General features: G+C 30.9%; 1 protein-coding gene across 3 annotated transcripts in view; it reads left to right on the forward strand.

Moving 5' to 3' along the window:
- Positions 1-23,965, forward strand: part of LOC145258294 (contactin-like) — a 276,192-nt gene that overhangs the window by 134,728 nt on the left and 117,499 nt on the right. For all 3 annotated transcript variants that reach the window (XR_013864091.1, XM_080116330.1, XM_080116329.1), the window contains exons 9-13: positions 4,020-4,125; positions 12,668-12,855; positions 14,406-14,678; positions 15,418-15,702; positions 18,692-18,855. Coding sequence is in view for 2 of the 3 variants with exons in the window: in XM_080116330.1 (XP_079972456.1) it covers positions 4,020-4,125; positions 12,668-12,855; positions 14,406-14,678; positions 15,418-15,702; positions 18,692-18,855 (1,016 nt within the window). In the remaining variant the exon portion in view is untranslated. The remainder of the gene's footprint in view (positions 1-4,019; positions 4,126-12,667; positions 12,856-14,405; positions 14,679-15,417; positions 15,703-18,691; positions 18,856-23,965) is intronic.

The raw sequence follows: 23,965 nt of genomic DNA on the forward strand, positions 1-23,965 counted from the left end.
GTGTGTGTGTGTGTGTGAAATTGTATATAACTATATTCACAATAAGATACGCCGAAGCTCATACAATGTATGAAAGCCATAAATAAGAAATCCTAGGTCCGTGTTTCGCCCTTTTTGGAGATCATCAGTAGAACATATCAAAATTCAGGATTCGAAATCTGAGTTACTAGCATGCGAGGCGACTACTCTGCCACATGAACTATCACGCTGTATACAAAAATGTATAATTTTGAGTTTGGATATGTTCTATTGATGAGCCCAAAAGGGTATGAAATCCGAATGTTCGACTTTCGGTCTACGTCTTTCGTGGTTTGTATGATTGGCGATTTGTCTGATGGTGAAATTAGTTTATATATATATATATATATATATATATATATATATATATATATATATATATATATATATATATATATATGAACCTGGCTAGTACTAGGTGGATGACCATTTAGGAAGGCTATGCGTTGTATGTACCGTGCCGAGTCGTAGAAATTTCCAGGTTGGCATCTGGAGACGCATTAATTCACTAGGAGCGATGCACCCCATTCTAAGTTAAGATATGCATCTAGGAGAAGGTAACTCTGGTGTAAAAACCTGCGCTGTACTGTGTGCCTTGTTTTGTGGCAGTAATTTGCACCGGCAAGGATTAGCAGTAATAGTAAAATGTGTGGTTGGTTCTACACAAAGCCTTCACCACTATAAACAAATCATCTGTATGGATTTGCGAGCAACTTAATTGTTGTGGCGGAACCCCGACGAGAGAGTCCATCATACATTATATATATATATATATATATATATATATATATATATATATATATATATATATTTACTTCAACATAGCTCTATACGTGAGTAGAGCTAGATAGTAAGTTATGATTAATTAATATTATCATTAATATATTTTCATAACTTACTATATTTTATTAAGTAACAAAAAAAATGAATTTCACCACATCATACTCATAACTGTTACGATTGGTGTCCAATAAGTAATGCCCCTGACCCACTTCCAATTGTATATTTGATTTGAAATGTTGCATGTGCAATGATTTATATCCCTATGGATGTTGTGATTCTGATTTACATGTGTTTGAACTGATTTAGTTGTGAAATGTTGAGTGTCACGCAGTGATCCGGTGTTGTATTCGAAAAAAGACACACCACAGGAAAGTTTTATTGAAATGAAAGAAACGTATGGCAGTGATGGCCCATCATATAACTTCATGAATAGAAACAATGTGGAAAGCTACCCTTCTTTCCTGACCTCTAACTTTAACCTTTTACCAAATATTTTTGAAAGAAACTCATTTGCCAGATTATGCAGCCATTAATTCCAAAGTTTTGTCATGATTGAAGAACCAACTTGGAGTGTTCTACAAAAACGGTCTTCAGTGCTAAAACGAGGGGAGAAATGCATAAATCCGAATGGTTCGTACGTAGATAAAGACAAATAACTGTCAAGTTTCCTTGTTTACTATTACGATAAGTAGGTCAAGGGCATTACTTATTGAACACCGCTTGTTCTTGGTTCTTTGATAATAGAGGAGCGCGTTCTAAATGAATATTGCTTCCTAAAGCACAAGTGAACCATAATACTTGACTTTTCTTGAATTGAAGCTATTATTTACAGATAATTTTATATAATCAATAGCAGGTTCTCTACACTGCAATGTAGACTACAATGTATTGTAGAGTAATCACTGTAAGGAGGCGTGTGAAACTTTTTCCTGGTATGCTGCGAGTTTGTGGTCCCTAATTAGAGCAGTTAATCGAGTTGATTTAGAAAATTGGGTGATTTCAATGATTTTTATGCAGTATTCAGTCCCGAACAACATCAAATATTTCTGCTAGTATATATATATATATATATATATATATATATATATATATATATATATATATATATATATATATATGGAGAGAGACAGAGAGAGAAAGAGGAAGGGAGGGAGATAGTATTCCTCTCGTTATTCATGGGGGTTATGTTCTTAATCCCCTCTTCCGCAAATATTGGATACAGTTTTAAAACACCTACGTATGAAATTATATACAGCACTAAATGTTGCCCAACCACTCTTACTCATTAATGCAGTAATAATGTAGTAATCTTACGTGCTGTTATGTATTTTACTAATGTAGTGACGATAATGTAAATATATTTTGTTTTTGTATTGCACCATTCAAATTTAATCAAAAAGCTACATAAGTACAAGAGATCAGCTTTTTTTTGAGGGGGGGGGGTTGAAGTTATTCAAACTTTATTAGCAAACAAAATCGCCAGAGAAAAAATATTAACTGCTAGATTCAAAATTTACTCGCTATATTTCAAATGAAATCTCGATATCTAGTAGGAAAACTGCTAAATTAGAAATATTTTGACGAACATTCGTTGTATATGTGATAGGCTTAAGAACCTAACCCGCAAAGATACAGGACCTCGAATGGGGAACCATAGACAGGTAAGATTATACTGCATATATTATTGTATGTAATCACACAAAATATAAGGTGATATAATATTTATATATAACTTTTCAATATTGTTAATTCATTTAAGTGAGTAGAGCTCTGTTAATTCGTTTAAGAATAAATTAGGTATTATTTTTATTCATTTTCTTTCTTTTATTTTAAAACCAAAACTCTGTATTCGATGGAATATTTGCGAGCATGCTCTCGACGTTGTTCTCTGGTCTCACTTATGATGATAGCAAAATCAAGGTTACTCAACATAGTATCCATAATTTTAGAAAAATATCGGGCGTTACCTTAACTCCAAAAACTAGCCTTTCGAATTTAAACAACCCCTTTTAGGTCTTAATACAGAGCAACTTCGACCTATTTGAACTCTTCAACTGGGGTTTAAAGGTATGCGTCACTCTGATCGACTTTCCTTCGTTTAGCTTAGTAAAAACTTCTTCAAAGTTAGAAAGCAAGTGATATAGTCTTTTAGTAATGAGTTCAAACTAGTGGAGAAGTCGGCGCAAACCCAAATTTCTTTTGTGCAATTTTATTACGTACGCAACGTTGGATTATTCAATGTCCTTAGAATCCTTTTTGATGTTAATCACTTGTTGGATTTTTTTTTACAACTTTTGTAGTTTGGCCCACTTTCTAATAATCTGCGTCAAATTTCAGAATCTTTTGCCGATACCAATCCTTGTACAAATATCAAACATTTTAATAATTTTTATAGGATTGTATTAGTTTATTATGGAAGAATAAGTAGGGAATAATTCCATGTATTACAACCTCGTTTATTGCATTTTCTTTCATTGCAGTGGGTAGTAAGTTATCCGTTACTTTCCCATAATAAATGACCTTTTTTGAGGGTGTGGGAGGATTCCTCACTGGAATTACATCCTTTTCTGAAGAGGGAGTAATATTTTATGTGTTCTTTTGTCATCAGACCATAATTGCAAGGATTATCGTCTCTTTTTGGGTGAAGGGGGAGCAGTTATGTCAAACCTTATGATACTTGCAGGTTTTTCCTCCTCTATCTAATCGGAGTACTTTCAGGAATTACGTCCTCATTTTCAGAGGAATAATTGTGGTGTCAGCTGTGTTATAATAACATTCTACCATGTATTACCTCCTCCTTTGTGGATAGTATGTTAGAGTATGTTCGTGTGTTAATCATAAAACCATCCCTCAAACACTACAATCTTCTCTTTGAAGGGATGAATCTCCCAAGGCGAACAAGCTTTGGGAGATGTATACTAACAGTAAACTTGACAAATAGATAACAAATAGAGATATACAATTATTACTTCGATCAATATATTGAATATTCGTCGTTAACTCTTCTTCACTGTATCCATGAATCTCGCCATATAAGCGAAGAGTAATTTTGTTTTATAAATCTTTGTTAGCTTTGCTCAGCAATAGCAAACTACGTATTTACATTTTCAATTATCCTGTGACTCAAGGTCAGGATATACATCAACCAAAATACCATCGCACGAGTTGCATAATTTTAATGCATTATCTAAAATCCATTATTTTCTGTTATTTTACAGCTGCGGCAAAAAGGGACCCGGTAATCCATAACGATTTTATCGCAATTTTCCCAGAACCAACACTTTTAGGACAGACAGTTTCTATGGAGTGCATGGCGTTTGGAAGGCAAGCATTTTCTTTTAATTCATTTTTACTCATTTTTACCCCGAAACAAGGAAGCTTGCCATCTGGAATATCAGAGGTTACTAATTGGGATCGTACCGAACAGAGGACTGTGGGGAGTTGAGCAGCGAGATGTTTGTTCACATTACATTCAAACTTCTGCAAGTTAGTACAGTCAGGACAGCAGGAAACAGGAAAGGAAGTCTTCCAGTCCGAGAGAAAAACAAACATTATAACAAAGTATACAAAATTATTATGTATTTAAAAATAATAATTACAAAATCACATCCACCAGAATGCATTTTGGCTTTAGTGAAGATGTAAGTCATCTTAATCTTTTGTTAATAATTGAAAATAATAGATAAGATTGGAATTATTTGAAAATTCGTGAATCAAACGTTGGAATTTTTATTTTTTGAATTCTCTAGCTTAATCTTCAATAAGATTCGTTTATTTTTACAAATAACTAATAGAAAAACTGCGCACATGTTTGGCGTGTCAGTTGCGGGAATTGGAAAAGAAATAAAAATGTGGGTTTGTAGGTGGATTCTTTTTATATGTGATATTAATTTGCATATGAGGGGAGTGGCTACTTTAAGAAGGACAGACAGTTGATTGTTTGACAGGCAAGAGAAAACATCGCAGTTGAGAGTTGTGAATTACGGTTTAAATGCAGAAGAGTTCTGCTAGTTTTTTGCGGGATCACATGTGTCACCGCCTAGCGCGGGGGGGCACTCGAGGATGAAGGTTTAAATACATTCTCAACTGGTAATGGTCCAAAACAAAAACGAATCCCGCTCGATAAATTTACTCATCTCGTATGATATGAGTTAGCACGTCAGCAGCTTGCAGGACGAAAAATTCTTAAAAATACTAAATGCTAAAATGTGTTTCTTTTGAATTTTATTATAATTCAAAGTAAAAGGAAAATGACAATATTTTTTTTCGTTGAAAAACGCAGTCAGAGGCAAGATCGAAACAGCACACTTGAGGTTGTTAGTTTGAGTTTTTGTAAAGCGAGCAATTAGGATATTTGTTAAGTTGTCTTTTTAAACGACATTCATAATCATATTTTTGTTTCTTGTGCAAAATTTATGAAAGGGCTCGTGACTTCCTTAAAATAGTCCACCATAGAATGTCAGGACTAATTGCATCACGTTCCAAGGAATATTCTATACGTGTGTAAACTTTATATTTTAGAAACACTTTCTATAAACGGACAAGTACACACAGATGTTCTCTTTTGTTCTTTTTAAACCTTATATACACATATAGCTAAAATGTTCATGTGTAATTTAACTACTTGGGACAGTGATTACATACAAATAAATTGCAGTTCAGTCGTGCAATATTGGAACTCTAAATATATTTCTTTCAAGATATAACGCTAATAAGTATTTACTCATTTTCGGAAAGTTTTCTTTTATTAGTCACAACATTGCGCACAATTGTTTCAGCCGCCAGTGTTGACATATACGAATATAACTGTCCCTCAAATTATAATTTGCACAAAATAGGGATTCATCAGCGCGTTAGAAAAACTATATTTCAAAAGTTTTTCTAACGCGAATAAGATCTTTACAGTTAATACAGTCGGCATTCCATTTTATTAACAATGACTAGCTTTAATGTAATGCTGTTTCAATTAATATCAGTACCAGCAAATTCATAACTTATATATAATATTCATTTGCTAATATATTTTGTCTGATGAGATGAACGCATTTCTTTGAAATTCCCCAGATTAAGGAAATTACAATAGATCTTATTTGAGTATCGTGTCGAACAATAAATTAATGTCAAATATACGTCTACAATCTAAATATTTTTTTTATTCCTCTCTCTTTCTTTGCTATTTGCCAGATAATGCAGTAATCACTCGAATTTCCGTGTCCAGGTTCATTGCATATATTGCACATGCAATTAAAAATTGTGTTGGATAATTAACCACTTCATCTGCTTTCACATCGATGTTGACGGACTTGTATGTGACAACCTCACTTTGAATGTTAAGTTGAATAATGTTGTTAAGTAAGTGGAAGTCTATGTTCTTAGCTGCAAGAATATCTCGCTCACTCAGTCAACTGGAATTCTTATAATTCATTTGAATATCTGAAAATAGTTTTTTAACCAATTCTTTTTTTTGATGTCACTAAATTACAGAAGTTATGAGGCCATGAAATTCGCCCTGAAGTCAGATCAGCCGTCACTTTCTCGTTCCCAATTTCCAACAGTTGCTGTGAAAATATTTCTGTTGATCAATCGTTTAATAGCTTGACACGCATATTTGTAATTAAATTTAATGTTTTCGCATGTCGTCTAAAAGTAGAGTATTTCAAGCAAGCATTCATTTCATCTGCTGGTGTTGATAGAGAAATCACAGGTAATGTCTGCCTGAAATACCATGCAAGCAATGTCACTGCACTCTAAAATGATATGACATTTCAACACAAATCAAGATCAAAAGCCTCAAATGATTTTTGTGCGCCATTGTGAATTCATTCCAAACAATACGTTTGCATTTCTGCAATAGTTTCCAATGCTGGATATTTTGGTAATGTTACATATATGAATTTTATTAAATTGCATGTTTAATGGTAACTTCAATGTAGAATGAGCAGTTATTTTACCTGGGAATAATGTCGCAGCTATTCCAGATAATGTAAGAACTTTTTGTCATCGAATAACTACCAAAATCAATTTAATTAGAAAGGTTTTACCAATTGCTGCAAGTGCATTTTAGAAAAAGATTTCTACAACCATGTCATTGACAGTCTTGCGTTATTTGTAAATGTCTTTTTGCTCATGTGTTAGATTATGCATATTTGATTGCAACAACCAATAACCAGTGTTGTAAGGTTGTTTATGGCCCAAGTTTATATCAAAGTAGCAGCAGATTGATTTAGTGATGTCATTCTAAACACGATTTCTAAACACAAACTTTTAATCATTATTAATGCTTTATTTCTGCTGTAAAATCCAAGTAAGTATTTACACTTTCGTTGTGTCTTAGATGCAAAATATCTTCAGCCATGTATGATTTATAATTTTCCTTTAACTGCTGGGATGAAGAAAAGAACTTGGTCAATATGATTGTAAATAATGCACGAATTTGAATAGGATGTGATGTGTTAAACACATCATTAATACATTCATCTCACAATCCATAATATTCCACTAAATTCAAAGCTTGACATACATTGTCAAAAGCGGCATGATAATTTTCAATTACTCGAAAAAGGTTGAACCACAGTCAGTATGCTGCGGTTTCTTTGAATAATGTTTCCCTTCGACTCGTTTGTGCCATTCAAATGATTTTCTACTCACATCCGAATATAGAAGTGTTTTCGCAAATGCATCAGTTTAACATAACGTGTAAAAAGCCATTAATGTTGTAGCCGCTGGATTCAGAAATATTGTTGCACATTTGATGCTGTAACGTCAACGCGTTGCCCATTTTCTAGACCTACTGTTAAGTGAACAATAACCGGACTTCGTCCACATTTGGGAAATGAAAGAATTCGCTATACAGCTACTGATTATGTATCTCATAGCTTGATGCTGTGCGATTTGATCGATATATGTGACTACATTCCTATCATTTCATTGTGTGCAAGCCAAAAACTGCCATAGTGCTGTCCTTATTCACATACAAATATATTTGATCGATCTAACTTTGCTACAGTATTGCACATTTATGTGTGATTTGTAGGCTTTTGATAACAAAAGCGAATAGGGAACAACTCACTGGTTATCGACTTCGATGTCACAATTTCACATGTGTATGATTGCTACTTCTCTGCCATTTTCGACTGACTGTCTGTATATAGATATCCGCCAGTTCCTGGAACTGTGTTGGAAACTAAAGCGCAAAGATATTATTTAAAGAATTTTCCTCCTCATGATTAATTTGGATTTAATATTTTTTGTTGCAACTTTATGCAAATCTTTATCAATGTCAGCCTCAGGTATTTCAGCACGTATTACATTGTCGATTTCGTTTGGACTGATTTTGTGATAGAGCCAATATGTAACTGTGGCAATCGTCTTTTTGCCATTTCACAGATTACAGGACCCAAACACTTGACGTGTTACCATGATATCTATTAGCGATTTCAGCTTCTGTTTGAAAATCGTGATTATCCATCGATGATTGCTTAAGATGTAAGAATTGTTATATATTGTCCCAATCTTGAGCGTACCCATGAATGTGGTAAAATTTTTAGTCTTCCAATGTTGTTTGTATCACCATCATTTACAACTGCATCTCTGCGTAAATAAACATATCCGCTGGAGTTAAGTTTGGTCTGATTCAAAAGGATGAATAGTAAAGCTTCTGTTTCAATTTTTACGAACATATCTTCGATGTATTAGCGGAAAAAGTGGCTGCATGTGATTATTTTCATTCTCTCGAATCATAAATTAATATAAATAATAATTTAGCGCGCTACATTTCTTATTTGTTTTGTCACCACTAATTGAATCTATCATATTATGTCGAGTTTGACTAGAAACTACTTGTTGCATTGCATCTGCTCTGCGACATACATTTGATAGTCTGGAGAGCATTTAAACTGAGAGAAATACAACTAAAATGATGCTTGACTCTTGATTTTACAGAAGACAAATATGAAACATTGGTTTTTGCTACGAACATCTATGCAAGCCTCCTCTGAAAAGTGTTAAAATAATAATTTTGTCGATTTCTTCTACATGAAAATGTAATGTTTTATCGATTATAAATCGATGAAAATAATAAATCGACGACAAAAATAAATCGATGATAATATTAAATCGATGAAAAAATATTTTATCGATAATAAATCGATGAAAAAATATTTTATCGATAATAAATCGATGAAAAAATATTTTATCGATAATAAATCGATGAAAAAATATTTTATCGATAATAAATCGATGAAAATAATAAATCGACGACAAAAATAAATCGATGAAAATATTAAATCGATGAAAATAATAAATCGATGAAAAAATATTTTATCGATAATAAATTGATGAAAAAATATTTAATCGATAATAAATCGATGAAAAAATATTTTATCGATAATAAATCGATGAAAAAATATTTTATCGATAATAAATCGATGAAAAAAATATTTTATCGATAATAAATCGATGAAAAAATATTTTATCGATAATAAATCGATGAAAAAATATTTTATCCATAATAAATCGATGAAAAAATATTTTATCGATAATAAATCGATGAAAAAATATTTTATCGATAATAAATCGATCAAAAAATATTTTATCGATAATAAATCGATGAACATAATAAATCGATGAAAAAATATTTTATCGATAATAAATCGATGAAAAAATATTTTATCGATAATAAATCGATGAAAATAATAAATCGACGACAAAAATAAATCGATGAAAATACTAAATCGATGAAAATAATAAATCGATGAAAAAATATTTTATCGATAATAAATCGATGAAAAAATATTTTATCGATAATAAATCGATGAAAAAATATTTTATCGATAATAAATCAATGAAAAAATATTTTATCGATAATAAATCGATTAAAATAATAAATCGACGACAAAAATAAATCGATGAAAATATTAAATCGATGAAAAAAATAAATCGATGAAAAAATATTTTATCGATAATAAATCGATGAAAAAATATTTTATCGATAATAAATCGATGAAAAGATATTTTATCGATAATAAATCGATAACAAAATATTTTATCGATAATAAATCGATGAAAAAATATTTTATCGATAATAAATCGATGAAAAAATATTTTATCGATAATAAATCGATGAAAAAAATATTTTATCGATAATAAATCGATGAAAAAATATTTTATCCATAATAAATCGATGAAAAAATATTTTATCCATAATAAATCGATGAAAAAATATTTTATCGATAATAAATCGATAAAAAAATATTTTATCGATAATAAATCGATCAAAAAATATTTTATCGATAATAAATCGATGAACATAATAAATCGATGAAAAAATATTTTATCGATAATAAATCGATGAAAAAATATTTTATCGATAATAAATCGATGAAAAAATATTTTATCGATAATAAATCGATGAAAATAATAAATCGACGACAAAAATAAATCGATAAAAATATTAAATCGATGAAAATAATAAATCGATGGAAAAATATTTTATCGATAATAAATCGATGAAAAAATATTTTATCGATAATAAATCGATGAAAAAATATTTTATCGATAATAAATCAATGAAAAAATATTTTATCGATAATAAATCGATGAAAATAATAAATCGACGACAAAAATAAATCGATGAAAATATTAAATCGATGAAAATAATAAATCGATGAAAAAATATTTTATCGATAATAAATCGATGAAAAAATATTTTATCGATAATAAATCGATGAAAAAATATTTTATCGATAATAAATCGATGAAAAAATATTTTATCAATAATAAATCGATGAAAAATTATTTTATCGATAATAAATCGATGAAAATATTAAATCGACGACAAAAATATATCGATGAAAATATCAAATCGATGAAAATAATAAATTGATGAAAAAATATTTTATCGATAATAAATCGATGAAAAAATATTTTATCGATAATAAATCGATGAAAAAATATTTTATCGATAATAAATCGATGAAAATAATAAATCGATGAAAAAATATTTTATCGATAATAAATCGATGAAAAAATATTTTATCGATAATAAATCGATGAAAAAATATTTCATCGATAATAAATCGATGAAAAAATATTTTTTCGATAATAAATCGATGAAAAAATATTTTATCGATAATAAATCGATGAAAAAATATTTTATCGATAATAAATCGATGAAAAAATATTTTATCGATAATAAATCGATGAAAAAATATTTTATCGATAATAAATCGATGAAAAAATATTTTATCGATAATAAATCGATGAAAATAATAAATCGACGACAAAAATAAATCGATGAAAATATTAAATCGATGCAAATAATAAATCGATGAAAAAATATTTTATCGATAATAAATCGATGAAAAAATATTTTATCGATAATAAATCGATGAAAAAATATTTTATCGATAATAAATCGATGAAAAAATATTTTATCGATGATAAATCGATGAAAAAATATTTTATCCATAATAGATCGATGAAAATAATAAATCGACGACAAAAATAAATCGATGAAAATATTAAATCGATGAAAATAATAAATCGATGAAAAAATATTTTATCGATAATAAATCGATGAAAAAATATTTTATCGATAATAAATCGATGAAAAAATATTTTATCGATAATAAATCGATGAAAAAATATTTTATCGATAATAAATCGATGAAAATAATAAATCGACGACGAAAATAAATCGATGAAAATATTAAATCGATGAAAATAATAAATCGATGAAAAAATATTTTAGCGATAATAAATCGATGAAAAAATATTTTATCGATAATAAATCGATGAAAAAATATTTTATCGATAATAAATCGATGAAAATAATAAATCGATGAAAAAATATTTTATCGATAATAAATCGATGAAAAAATATTTTATCGATAATAAATCGATGAAAAAATATTTTATCGATAATAAATCGATGAAAAAATATTTTATCGATAATAAATCGATGAAAAAATATTTTATCGATAATAAATCGATGAAAATAATAAATCGATGAAAAAATATTTTAGCGATAATAAATCGATGAAAAAATATTTTATCGATAATAAATCGATGAAAAAATATTTTATCGATAATAAATCGATGAAAAAATATTTTATCGATAATAAATCGATGAAAATAATAAATCGACGACAAAAATAAATCGATGAAAATATTAAATCGATGAAAATAATAAATCGATGAAAAAATATTTTATCGATAATAAATCGATGAAAAAATATTTTATCGATAATAAATCGATGAAAAAATATTTTATCGATAATAAATCGATGAAAATAATAAATCGACGACAAAAATAAATCGATGAAAATATTAAATCGATGAAAATAATAAATCGATGAAAAATATTTTATCGATAATAAATCGATGAAAATAATAAATCGATAAAAAATGGAAAAGAAAAACTTCAAGAACGTCTACCGTTTAAGTTCATCAAAAAGTCAAACTACAACGCTGGAGTCACAGGAATAAGGCTTCTTCGATTAGATCATATGTAAATCTGTAAATATTGAAATGTTAAAACATCATTTAATAAACCAACAAATTAAATCAGATGTCGATAATAAAAATAAGTTCAGGAATAATTTTATACGAAAGAAATTGACAAAAACTTTTTAGAGAATGTCGTTTAAACCCACCGAAAAAGACATGTTAAAGACACACACACACACAAAAATAACTAACAAAATAAATAGGATATCGATAATAAAAAAGGATAATTTTTTATAACAAAACGAACAGAAAACTTTTCATCATCATCATCATCATCATCATCATCATCATCATTATTATTATTATTATTATTATTATTATTATTATTATTATTATTATTATTTTTTGTCTTAACCAGTCAACCGTTGATTTATTACTGGACACGAAAAGACAAGCCGTTGCCCGACCGGTCGAAGTTGAAGGGACATAACCGTATTTTAGAAATCACGAATGTCACAATGGACGACATAGGGACGTATGTTTGTCACGTGAAAAGGGGGCAATTCTCGAGTGCGGTCAGCAAATCAGTTTATCTTAAAGTGGAAGGTAAGATTATACCCTTCCAACTCCTTTTTCCTCATCCTTTCTCTTCCTCTCCCAATATGCTTACATCATCACGAGGGCAAAGTCAGACACAAATCCGTTTTTTATATGGACGACATCCAGTTCCTCAAAAGAAGTACTTTATGTTGTGAGAAAAATAAAAAAATAATATAATTTGCTTCAAGCATTGTTTAATGTGTATATAAAGATTGATTTATAGAAAACAATACAAGTCAGAGGTGCAACCGAAGCAAATTATGATATCTAACGATGGAATCAGCTATGCAAATTCACGTTTTTAATTTTTTCCAAACATCATTGTCTTCTTGCTTGCTTAGTATTGTCTGATGGAAGTTCCGTATGATGTTTCGAGAAAATTCTCTAGTATTTACAAGGATTATGTGATTTTTATGTGTTATACCTACGGTTTCATGTGCTTTCATGATCATCAAGTAGCGTAACTAACGAATGTGGCTCGAATTTAGTTTGTTAAGAATCTTTGTTGCGCATACTGACTCCACGAAACGTTCAGACATTAAGCATAATCTCTTATCAACAATCAAAACTCGGGTGCATGGTATATTTTATGCGCAGCTTTATCGGTCATTGACAAAAGGTAAATCTATACAAGCAAATATTACTTCAGAAAGGCCCAAATACAAAATGAAGACGATGAAGTAACGAAAAGTTTATTAAAAACGTAAAATGAGTCGTAGACTTAATACACTTACAGGATCATTTTACAATAAAAACGACTTCTAAAAATAAAACAGCAAAATCATGCTAAATTACAACCAAATTACGAAAGGATAAATGGAGGTTGCACGGGTGGCCAGGAAGTACAGAACATTCGTTTAGATAAAAGAAAACATACTAAAAATCTTTTAACAATTCTTTCCAAAGAGACAAAAGAGGTAATATTTCTTACTAGTGATTCTAAAATATATTGACGTATTTAAAGAAATAGAAAAATATGCTATAGAGCTGAGAGGAAAGCAGCTAATCGGGTTCAAGAACGGATATCAAAAGCCTCACCCGGTAAACGTGTCTGAAGAAAATCCCAAAGATAAAAGAGAACACGAATGTTAATATAAATGCCAAGAACTTTATTCTACTTTAGACAGAACAGGTCTTCTATATTATTATTATTATTATTATTATTATTATTATTATTATTATTATTATTATTATTATTATTATTATTAACAACTCTTTCAAAATATCTTATTTTTATTTATTGGTTTAATTATTTATTTTTCCATGTTTATTTAATTTTTATATTAAAATAACGTGTTGTCGAATATATATATATATATATATATATATTATATATATAAACATACATATATACATATATAAAAATACATACACATATATGCATACATATATATACACACATACATATATATACATACACACATACATAAATACACATACACACACACGCGCACACACACACACACACACACACACACACACACACACACATATATATATATATATATATATATATATATATGTAAGTCTTACATTTTAAAATATTGTTTTTGCAGCCAAACCGTTCTTTGTGTACCCATTGAAGTCGCGCCACATGGATGTTGGAAGTCGGTTAATTTGGCGTTGTATGGTATTAGCAGTACCCAATGCGGAATTCTCTTGGTACAAGAACTCTAAACTTCTTCGCAGCGGCCACGATGGAATCGAGATTAATGGGAACGTCTTGAAAATTCGCTCCTTGGATGATTCATTACACCGCGGAATGTACCAGTGCGTTGCGAGCAACGTCCACGGCAGTTCTTACTCAGCTGCTCAACTTCGGATCCTGTGTAAGTCACTGTAGTATCGTCGATTGGAAAACAATATACAAGTATAAAATTTAGAATAGGTATAGTCTGTTAGGTATAATAGTAGAAGTATGTGTCGGATAGCCACAACTGGTGTGTTAATAAGTAAACAGCTAAATATTCGCATTCCAACTCGCAGCTCCAACGGACTCCAACCAGTTTCTCACTCCTTAAATATATGTGGACCGCAGTCACGTGTTCGAGCCATGCCACACCAGTCAGAAAGATGTGTACATGTATTTTATTGCACGCTTAGCGATGAAAATTATATTACAGACAGTGCGACAGACAATCGGATACACAAGCAAGCGGGCGTAAGTATTTATAGAGGATTATAAAAATGAGATTCACGCATAAACGTGACAGATCGACTTACAAACACATCCTTCCATGAATATTATTGTGCTACCTAATACATGCTTAGATGGGGATAATTATTGACATATTAAATTTGGTTGTCTGATTGTTTTGTTTTACGGCATATCAATCCTTTTTAAAGTCCACAACCCAGCAATTTCAAAAACAAATATGCTTTAAGTTCTTTAAATATTCAAATATTTATTCATGATGTTTAGTTTGGTTGTTTAGTTTCATCGCATATCAACCATTTTTCAAGTTATTTAACTTAAGAAATTTGTTTGGTGAAGAAAAACTAATTGATTACCGTAAAACGCATTTTAACCGATTGTTTTTTTTATAAAGATTTCTTTTAAACTTTCAGCTTTTAAACCGACATTTACCAAATATCCTGTAACTACTGAACAGTTCGCCTCTTTAGGGGGCTCGATTATTCTCTTTTGTCAACCGGAAGCTGCACCCTACCCAACTTTTAACTGGACTAAAGATGGCCGCTTGATTACACCGGAAGTAAACCAGAGGTCAACCATATTGCCAAACGGTAATCTCCTGTTGAAAGACGTTCAACACGGAGATGCTGGGGTATACACTTGCCTTGCAAAAAATCATCTCGGAGAAGCCTCGAGTTCTGGCGAAGTAAAAGTCGTTAGTAAGTGTGATTTTCTTTCTTTCCATTCGACCCCAATATTGCGCCTTTTATTTGCGCCTTTTATTTGCGCCTTTTTAAATTACGATTTGATTTGATGTCGTGTAATACTGAATTTAATCGTTCTGAAACTTTTTTTTAGATTTTGTCTAAGAGGAAGATACTAGTAGTAAGCGCGCTACTCCAGATGTGGCAACAATACTCCATGATGGATTTGTAGAGATATATGTGGCTCTCAGGTGTTAGTAATTTTCCAGCACGGCAGAGAAACCCCATGTTCTTTGCAGCAACCTTAGCAAAGTCTTTAATATATTTGCTCCAGTTCATGTTCTTGCAAATATTAAGTCATGGAGTTTAAACGAAGAACTTTAAGGAAGCATATTATTAGTCGTGCCAATCAGTGGTTGAGGATCTTTTTTGTAATTGTGAAAAGAAGTAAGCTTTGAATTTGCGTTCTCATTCAACTACAGACATTGTCATTCATGTCAGTCATTGCCTTAGGTATGTGTTCATTTGTTTTTGCTTCGTGTCTGATATATGCTATGGTATCATGAACAATGACTAATAAAGATCCAAGGACCGATTCCGATATAATTACCGATTCCGTTTTAAATTTCAGATTCCAATGCAATTACCAATTTGGATTCAAATTATTTTCAAATTTCTAAATATTGAGTTATTTGTTAATTTTCGGATTGCCGTAACAAAACTATGCTACATGTACATATATTTTTGCAAGTGTAAAAATGCACTTATATATATATGGTCTATAAACTTTAGCTGTACTTGTAGTTTGAAATCAATAAATATTTATGATTTATCATTAGTATCGGCAATGAGCAAATTAATTTTAACATTAAATCAAAAACAAAACAAAAGAAATTTAAATAATCGTTTTTGGCACCAGAAAATTTGCACAAAATTTTCCGATTCCGATTTCGATTAATCATATAATTTGTTTACGTTGCAATATGTATGATCTATTTATCAAGTGACATCATAATAAGCATCGGCAGCAGTAAACTTGAAGTGTCAGTATTGTTTGTAAAATAGACAACGTTAATTATATAAATTGCACATAAATTAGGAAGTGAAAAAAAACAACAATAATTAGTAGGTTAATCATTTACCTTATGCATGAAACGGTGGATTATCCAATTTTGGCAAAACATTTTGGGCTTTTTCTACACTAGACACTCTCACCAAAATACCATATTTACTCTGTGGTTTGATCTTCGGTAATTCCCAATTTGTTTTAAAATTATATAAAAAGAAAACAAAAAAAAAAAACTTAATTATTATGAAAATGTTAAATCACTCTCCAGTAGTTTAACATTTTCATCAACAAAATCAAGTCTTTATATTTGCTTTCTTTTACACGGTTATCGCGTTTAATTCATTCGATCTTTTTCACTTTTTTTTAATAGTCAGTGACATGCTTATCTGTTATAGATATAAAATGTTTACATTTTTTCCTAATAATTACTTACTGAACTTTGTCGTTTTTTTTACTTCTTTTCATATATAAAGAAGACGCAAGGAGACGTTCACTAACCTTCAAGATTTTATTTATAGAGAATGGATCTAAGAGAAAGAAAGTTATGCTATCTAAATAATGATTTATTTCTTAAACGTAATTTTCTAACTTAATGAAATGAGCGACGCAAATGGACATGCATCGATGTAGCATTCGCCTCACATTATCAATTCTCTACACCATGAGCCGTGAAAACCTTATTTTTTCTTGCTCAAAAGTTTAACGTCATTCATCAGATATTGACATTTTATATTAATTGTATTGGTCGGACTGTTGTTCTCGTCTTGAGTGTTATTAATGCAACGTTTCGGTCGGCTTGTCCTTCGACTGTTATCAAGCATGTCGGCTGTTGTTTGGAAAAGAAAGGAGAAAACTGACTGTATGTACCAATAATCAAGTGAACAGTTATGTTGGCAGGAAGTTTGTTTTATAATATATTAGTAGCGCGTTGCCCAGGGCAAAGGTATAACATTTCTATTAAAACATATCTTTCGCTTTGCCCATGCCTCTTTTTCTTCGTCTCTCTCTCCACCTCCTATTTCTACTCCGCCTAACCCATTCCTCACTCTGTATATACACATATGTATAAAGTCTTCGAGTTATGAAGGTATGAGCGAATAAACTTCCTGATTAAAACGTTACTTATTTTTATTTAGTCAGTAAATAATCTGTCTGGAAAACTGATGCCATTCACTGACAAAATTAAAGCATGAAACATCCTTTCTAAATTTTAGATATTATTAATACGGGGCAATGTTGATAATGAATGTAACAACTTTGTGGGTATTCATATTGTTGTTTTTTTAGTTTGAGCTAGAAATGATGATTGCAACGTCTTGTCAGACGAGTGCCACTCCCTCAGACATTTAAAATCCATGAGCCCAAATGTCTGAGGGAGTATCTATACAAATATGATGTTACAGAGTCTTAGCTTTGTACGACAGCTAAGTCTCTCTCTCGGTTCAAAATGTTGAGATCCAGCAACAAGCAAGAGCAAGATAGTAAGCAACAAATTAAAGTGCAGACCAGCTTAATGCGGGTACTGGTCTTCCGCTTTATGTTTTCTAAAATCAGAAATTTGCTTCTCCTAGAAAGGTTGCCTTCACCACGGCTTACGGGAGCCCTCTCTACCTCAATGCACATATGCATACACACAAATATACACGGTGCTAGTTGGCCGTTGACCCAGAAAAGAGTTCATTCGCCCTTTGGAAGGTCTTGTTTTTAATCCTTCAGGGAGACTAGCCGCCCTCCTCACCAAACAAGTCTGGTGGGGGAACCAGTTTAGTCGCCGGTGACCCGACCATTAGGTAGGTAGTACTGGGTTACATGGTACCAGTAGCATATGACATGACCTGAGCTAGAAATACAACCATACAAACGTGCAGACATACACACAGACAACTGCTTATTATATATAATTTTAAAATGCTGATCCGTTTTCTATTCATACAGAACACAGTTTGATAAGCCGCGGACCTCAGAACACTAAGGTCTTAATAAACGAAACAGCTTTCCTATACTGCCACGGATCTGTTTCAAAATCGATGGATCACGTGTTCAAGTGGTTTTTCAACGATAAATTAATCGATATTATCCGAGATCAACATTACCTCAAGGTTTGTTTTCTTCTTTAATTGTCCTCTTACTTTTTATGATACATACTTTTCACTTTCCGATAATGTTTTACTTTTTATTTGACGTATTTTATTTCCCGTCTACATATACGTTTATTTTATCTACATTTCTCTCTTTATATATATGGGAATAAGTCCTTACTAATTCAGCTAGTTCCCTGTAACTAGAGTCCTCTTTAAGCGATACAGCTTATATGAAAGCAAAGTTTGTAATGAAAATATTAGGTCTTCCTCGTCAGATGGATTTAATATCAGGACGTTCATCAAATGTTGTGAAAAATAAGATTTGGTTGTATGTGAATAATACCAAATAGGGTGTGCGTTTGAGGTTGTGTTTAGATATGCTAAAATGTGTTTCAGATTTAATCGGGTTATTCAGTTATAAAAATGCTTTTAATTTGCCTCGATTGTTTTTGTGGTCAGAAAATGTACGAATTACGTTGCTCTCTTGCATATCCCGCCCCACCACTATCATCCCTACACACATCAGTGAAGAGGTTAAGAGTTAATGAAGAAATGAAGAAAAGAAAAAAAGAAAGAAGGGGAAGAGGAAGCGTGTCAAGGAGAAACCAAAAATGATTTATTGGTGGTTATTCTAAAGCATGTCTTTCTCCTTTCCAATAGTACCTCATTCCTGTTCACTTCCCACTCTTACCATCTCTCATCATCGCTTTTTTTTGTCTTAATTTACTACGCGGAGCTTTGAAAGTTGTATAACAATAATAATAATAATAATAATAATAATAATAATAATAATAATAATAATAATAATAAAATGTAAAAATGTATATAATTAATTTATGTTCATGATTAGATATGATTATCTACTTAATTGTGATAATAATAATTAAAAATAGAAGGTAATGAGGATAAAACTGTTGGCGACTGTGATATTTATAATAAATGACAATGATCGTTTTTAGCAATAATTATATTGATTAATAATGTTAAAAATAATAAGAAGAAAATGTTTAAAGTAAAACTCAAAAATCAAAATCTAAGGAATGATTGATTTAAACAATAGATGAGGTGCAAGCGGAAACGATAAAATATGTCTCGATAATTGATCTGAAGGTATCCACGTATACATATATATATATAGCATATATACATGCATATATATATATATATATATATATATATATATATTTCATTAATGTAGAGTAGATTCAAATAAAATATTTCAGACTTAGTCTTTAAGTGTATGTTATATAACGGTACACATTCTTTAATATTTATATTTATAATGTACTTGGGGATTGTAAGCGGTTGAAACTAGTCAAAGTTTAAAGTTGAAAATTAAAAAAAATCATGGTTAAGAGTGCTTTAATATAGTACAGTTGCAGCAATATCTTAGAAAATTAATAAAAGACCATAACAATAACATTTTAAATGAATGTAATTAGGGTAAAAAACAAACAAACAAAAAACTTGTAGTTGCATAGATAAATTCAATTGTCCCCTCAAACAGAACTGTCTTGCAACGTCTGTCATATACTTCGCTAACGTAAAAGCAGAGGATGATCCTGCTACTAACAAATTCTAGATAGGCCAAACTAGCAATACTTTCAAGCAAAGATACACTGGCCATAAAAGTTTCTTCATAAATCCAAAGTATAGTGATAAGTAGGATTAGGACAACAGCATATTCTTTTCATTGTTTTGACTCTCGAATGTGTATCCGTTGATATCTTATATGCTTTTATGCAGAGTGGTGTGGTTCTCGGTTGATTAACTGTGTGTAACTGTCGGATATAAAATCGAGAGTCAAAATAATGATGAGAATATTCTGTCGTCATAGCTCTAGTAGTAAAACATCATTGGCTGCATATTACAGTGAACTAATAGGAAAAAACTAAACATTAATTGTTAACTGGAATATCCTGAAAACACACAAGAACGTGTCAATCACTTAACTCTTTCCTTTACTTAAATGAAGAACTCTTTATCACTAAATTCAAAAATAAGGATAAACTCATAAATAAAAACACAATAAATTGTAGGCATTAGAATTACACCTTTTTAATCAATTATATACTTCACCCCCCTAGCCCCTATTAAACACGCCTCTAAAATTATATATAGTAAGATTCCACGAAAAATGAACTTTTTCACTTAAATCTCCACAAAATTTAATATTTTATTACTGCATCAGCTTTGTCAGCACAACCCCGGATAATTATTCCATATGACTATACCTCTTACTACCGAGCAGTTTCTCTACATAATCCAAATATTTATCCATTTCCCTCAATTCACTACTTGAAATTTTGACACTTGACATATACATGTGTTGCGTCTGTATCAATAACAACACGAACGCAGTAAAGGTAAAAAAAATATATTAAGACGAAAAGATAATACAAAGGTGCAGTTGTACAGCAGTTAGAAGATTTTCCGGCAGAGGGCGTGTTAAAATCTTTCATGGAGCAACCGGCACATGCGTCTTGCCTATCCGGCGTTCGAACACAGCTCCCCGGTTTTGCTGACTTGATATCTTTATCTATATCTTTTCACCCACGTATGCTAATTAGTGGGCGTCTCCACAACAACATGTATGTTAAATACCGTATCAAGTCTCTCTCAAACATTTTAATGATGTTTGCTCTTAATAGAAATATTCGACAAAATTAAGATTATTTGTATGTGTTGTGCTGATGTCCTTACTTCAAATCTTATACTATAGAAATGTTATCAACTTTAATACGACTTAAACCAAACAAATAAAACGGAATTAATAATCAGCCTAAACTTAAAAACTTTAATTTCAACTTTTCGTTCTAATCGAAATCAATAGTTTTCTCTACTATATTAAAGCACTCTTAGCCATAACTTTTAAATCGCCAGTTCTAAACTCTGACTAGTTTCAACCTCTCACAACCACCAAGTAGATTATAAATTTAAACAGTAAAGAATAAGCACCTTCATAAAAAAAAACTTAAAGATTAATTGAGAAATATTTTTATTTGAATCTACTCTCCCAAAAAGCATGTGTGCATGTACACACACACACACACACACACACACACACACACATATATATGTGTGTGTGTATCATATACGGCATAATCGCCTTGGCACACCGGTTTTCGTCAGATCACCGAAGTTAAGCTACGTTGAACCTAATTACTACCAGATGGGTGACTATTTGAGAATTCTAGGCGCTGTATGTATTCTCCACGTTTCTCGGTATTAGTTTCCAGGCATCCTGTACATACACTTCATTTTCCACTTGTATTAAACAATGTCGTGTCGAGATGTGTTTGGAGATTGCGCACCTTGTACCACAAAAATTTCATGCGAAAACACCCCTATGTTGGTATCCATAGTCTGTCATAGACTGAATGAGCCCCGTTATGTATATGTATACATATATATATATATATATATATATATATATATATATATATATATATATATATATATATATGTATACATATACATATACATATGTATATACATATAAGCGACGCTCTTTGTGTAAGCAAATCGAGCGGAGGTATTTCGGACGATGTCAAATCATCGTTAAATTCACTATTCGTTAAGCAGCTGCCAATAGCGTAATGGTTAGGAGCCTTGACTGCCGTACAGACGGTCGGGTTTCAATCCTGGCTTGAGGTAGTTGTCTGTCTAGCCGCACTGATGAGTTGTGAAACAGCGAAACCGTACTGTATGCGTGACTATGTATACGTGGACAATGATCTATACTTATTTTATATCTTGATTTATTTTGTCGTTGGCCATTTGCACCTTATCTTCTATTTTTTTGAAATACGTTTTGATTTTTTAATGTTACTCGCAACACTTTCTTTCCACTATTGAAAAAATTATTAGTCAATTATTATTCAAAATTATCACAGTCACCAACATGCTTATACCCCATTACCTTCTATTTTTAATTATCATTATCACAATTAAGTAGATGATCATATCTAAGCATGGACATAAATTAATTATATACATTTTTTAGATTTTATTATTATTATTATTATTATTATTATTATTATTGTTATTATTATTATTATTATTATTATTATTATTATTATTATTATTGTTGCTATACAACTTTTAAAGCTTCGCGTAGTAAATTAAGAAAATAACTATCATGAGAGATGGGAGTAAAGGTTTTGGAGTGGTCGAGAATGGATGAATAATGGGAACGAGAAAGACATGCTTTAGAATCACCACCAATAAATCATTTTTGTTTCCTCTTTACTTTTTTCTCTTTCCTTCTTTTCTTTATTCTTTCTTTTTCTTTTCTTCTTTTATTACTTGCGTCTTTTCCCTTTCTTCCTTATCTCTGAACCTTTTTATTGATGTGTGTAGGGATGATTGTGGTGGGGCAGAATATACAAGAGGGCAACGTCAGTCGTACATTTTCTGACATTTTCTGACATTTTCTGACCACATAAAAATTCTAGTTAAATTAAAAGCGTTTTTATAAATGACTAACCCCGATTAAATCTAAAACGCGTTTTAGCATAAACATGTCGATTAACATTCCCCTACTGCTTGAACCTATACACACTAGTATGTTTAAGATTCAGGGCAGACATCACACACGCATACGAATACCTTTTTTCTAGTCTTCCATGACCTTTATCTCGACCTTTAACGCTTCACCGTTTCTACTTCATTCCTATATCTAAACACAGACTCGCAATCCTATTGGGTCTTATTTACATACAACCAAATCTTATTTTTCACAACATTTGATGAAACCTTCTGATGTTAGCTTCATGTTACGATGAAGACCTGATTTTGTCATTGCAAACCTTTGCATCCGTATGAGTTGTATCTTCTGAAAAGATCTCTAGTTCTTGGTAACTAGCTTATCGAAACATTCTCATGACTGTGTAGCAACATATTACTGCATATGTAGAAACAAATAATGAATATATATATATATATATATATATATATATTCTTTATTTATTCATCTTACGTGCACATGCAGCAACTCTGCCCTGACTCCAGATGTGCCAGATCGTCTCATCGAAGTCTATCAGTCACGTGTGCCGACATTGCCAAAGAAATCGAGTTCTTACAATCTTTGGCCTTTCCTTTTAACGATACACCAGCATCACTAAAG

This window comes from Euprymna scolopes, chromosome 33 (assembly GCF_053919585.1).
Source record: "Euprymna scolopes isolate OS-2025 chromosome 33, ASM5391958v1, whole genome shotgun sequence".
NCBI classification, from domain to species: Eukaryota; Metazoa; Mollusca; class Cephalopoda; order Sepiida; family Sepiolidae; genus Euprymna; species Euprymna scolopes.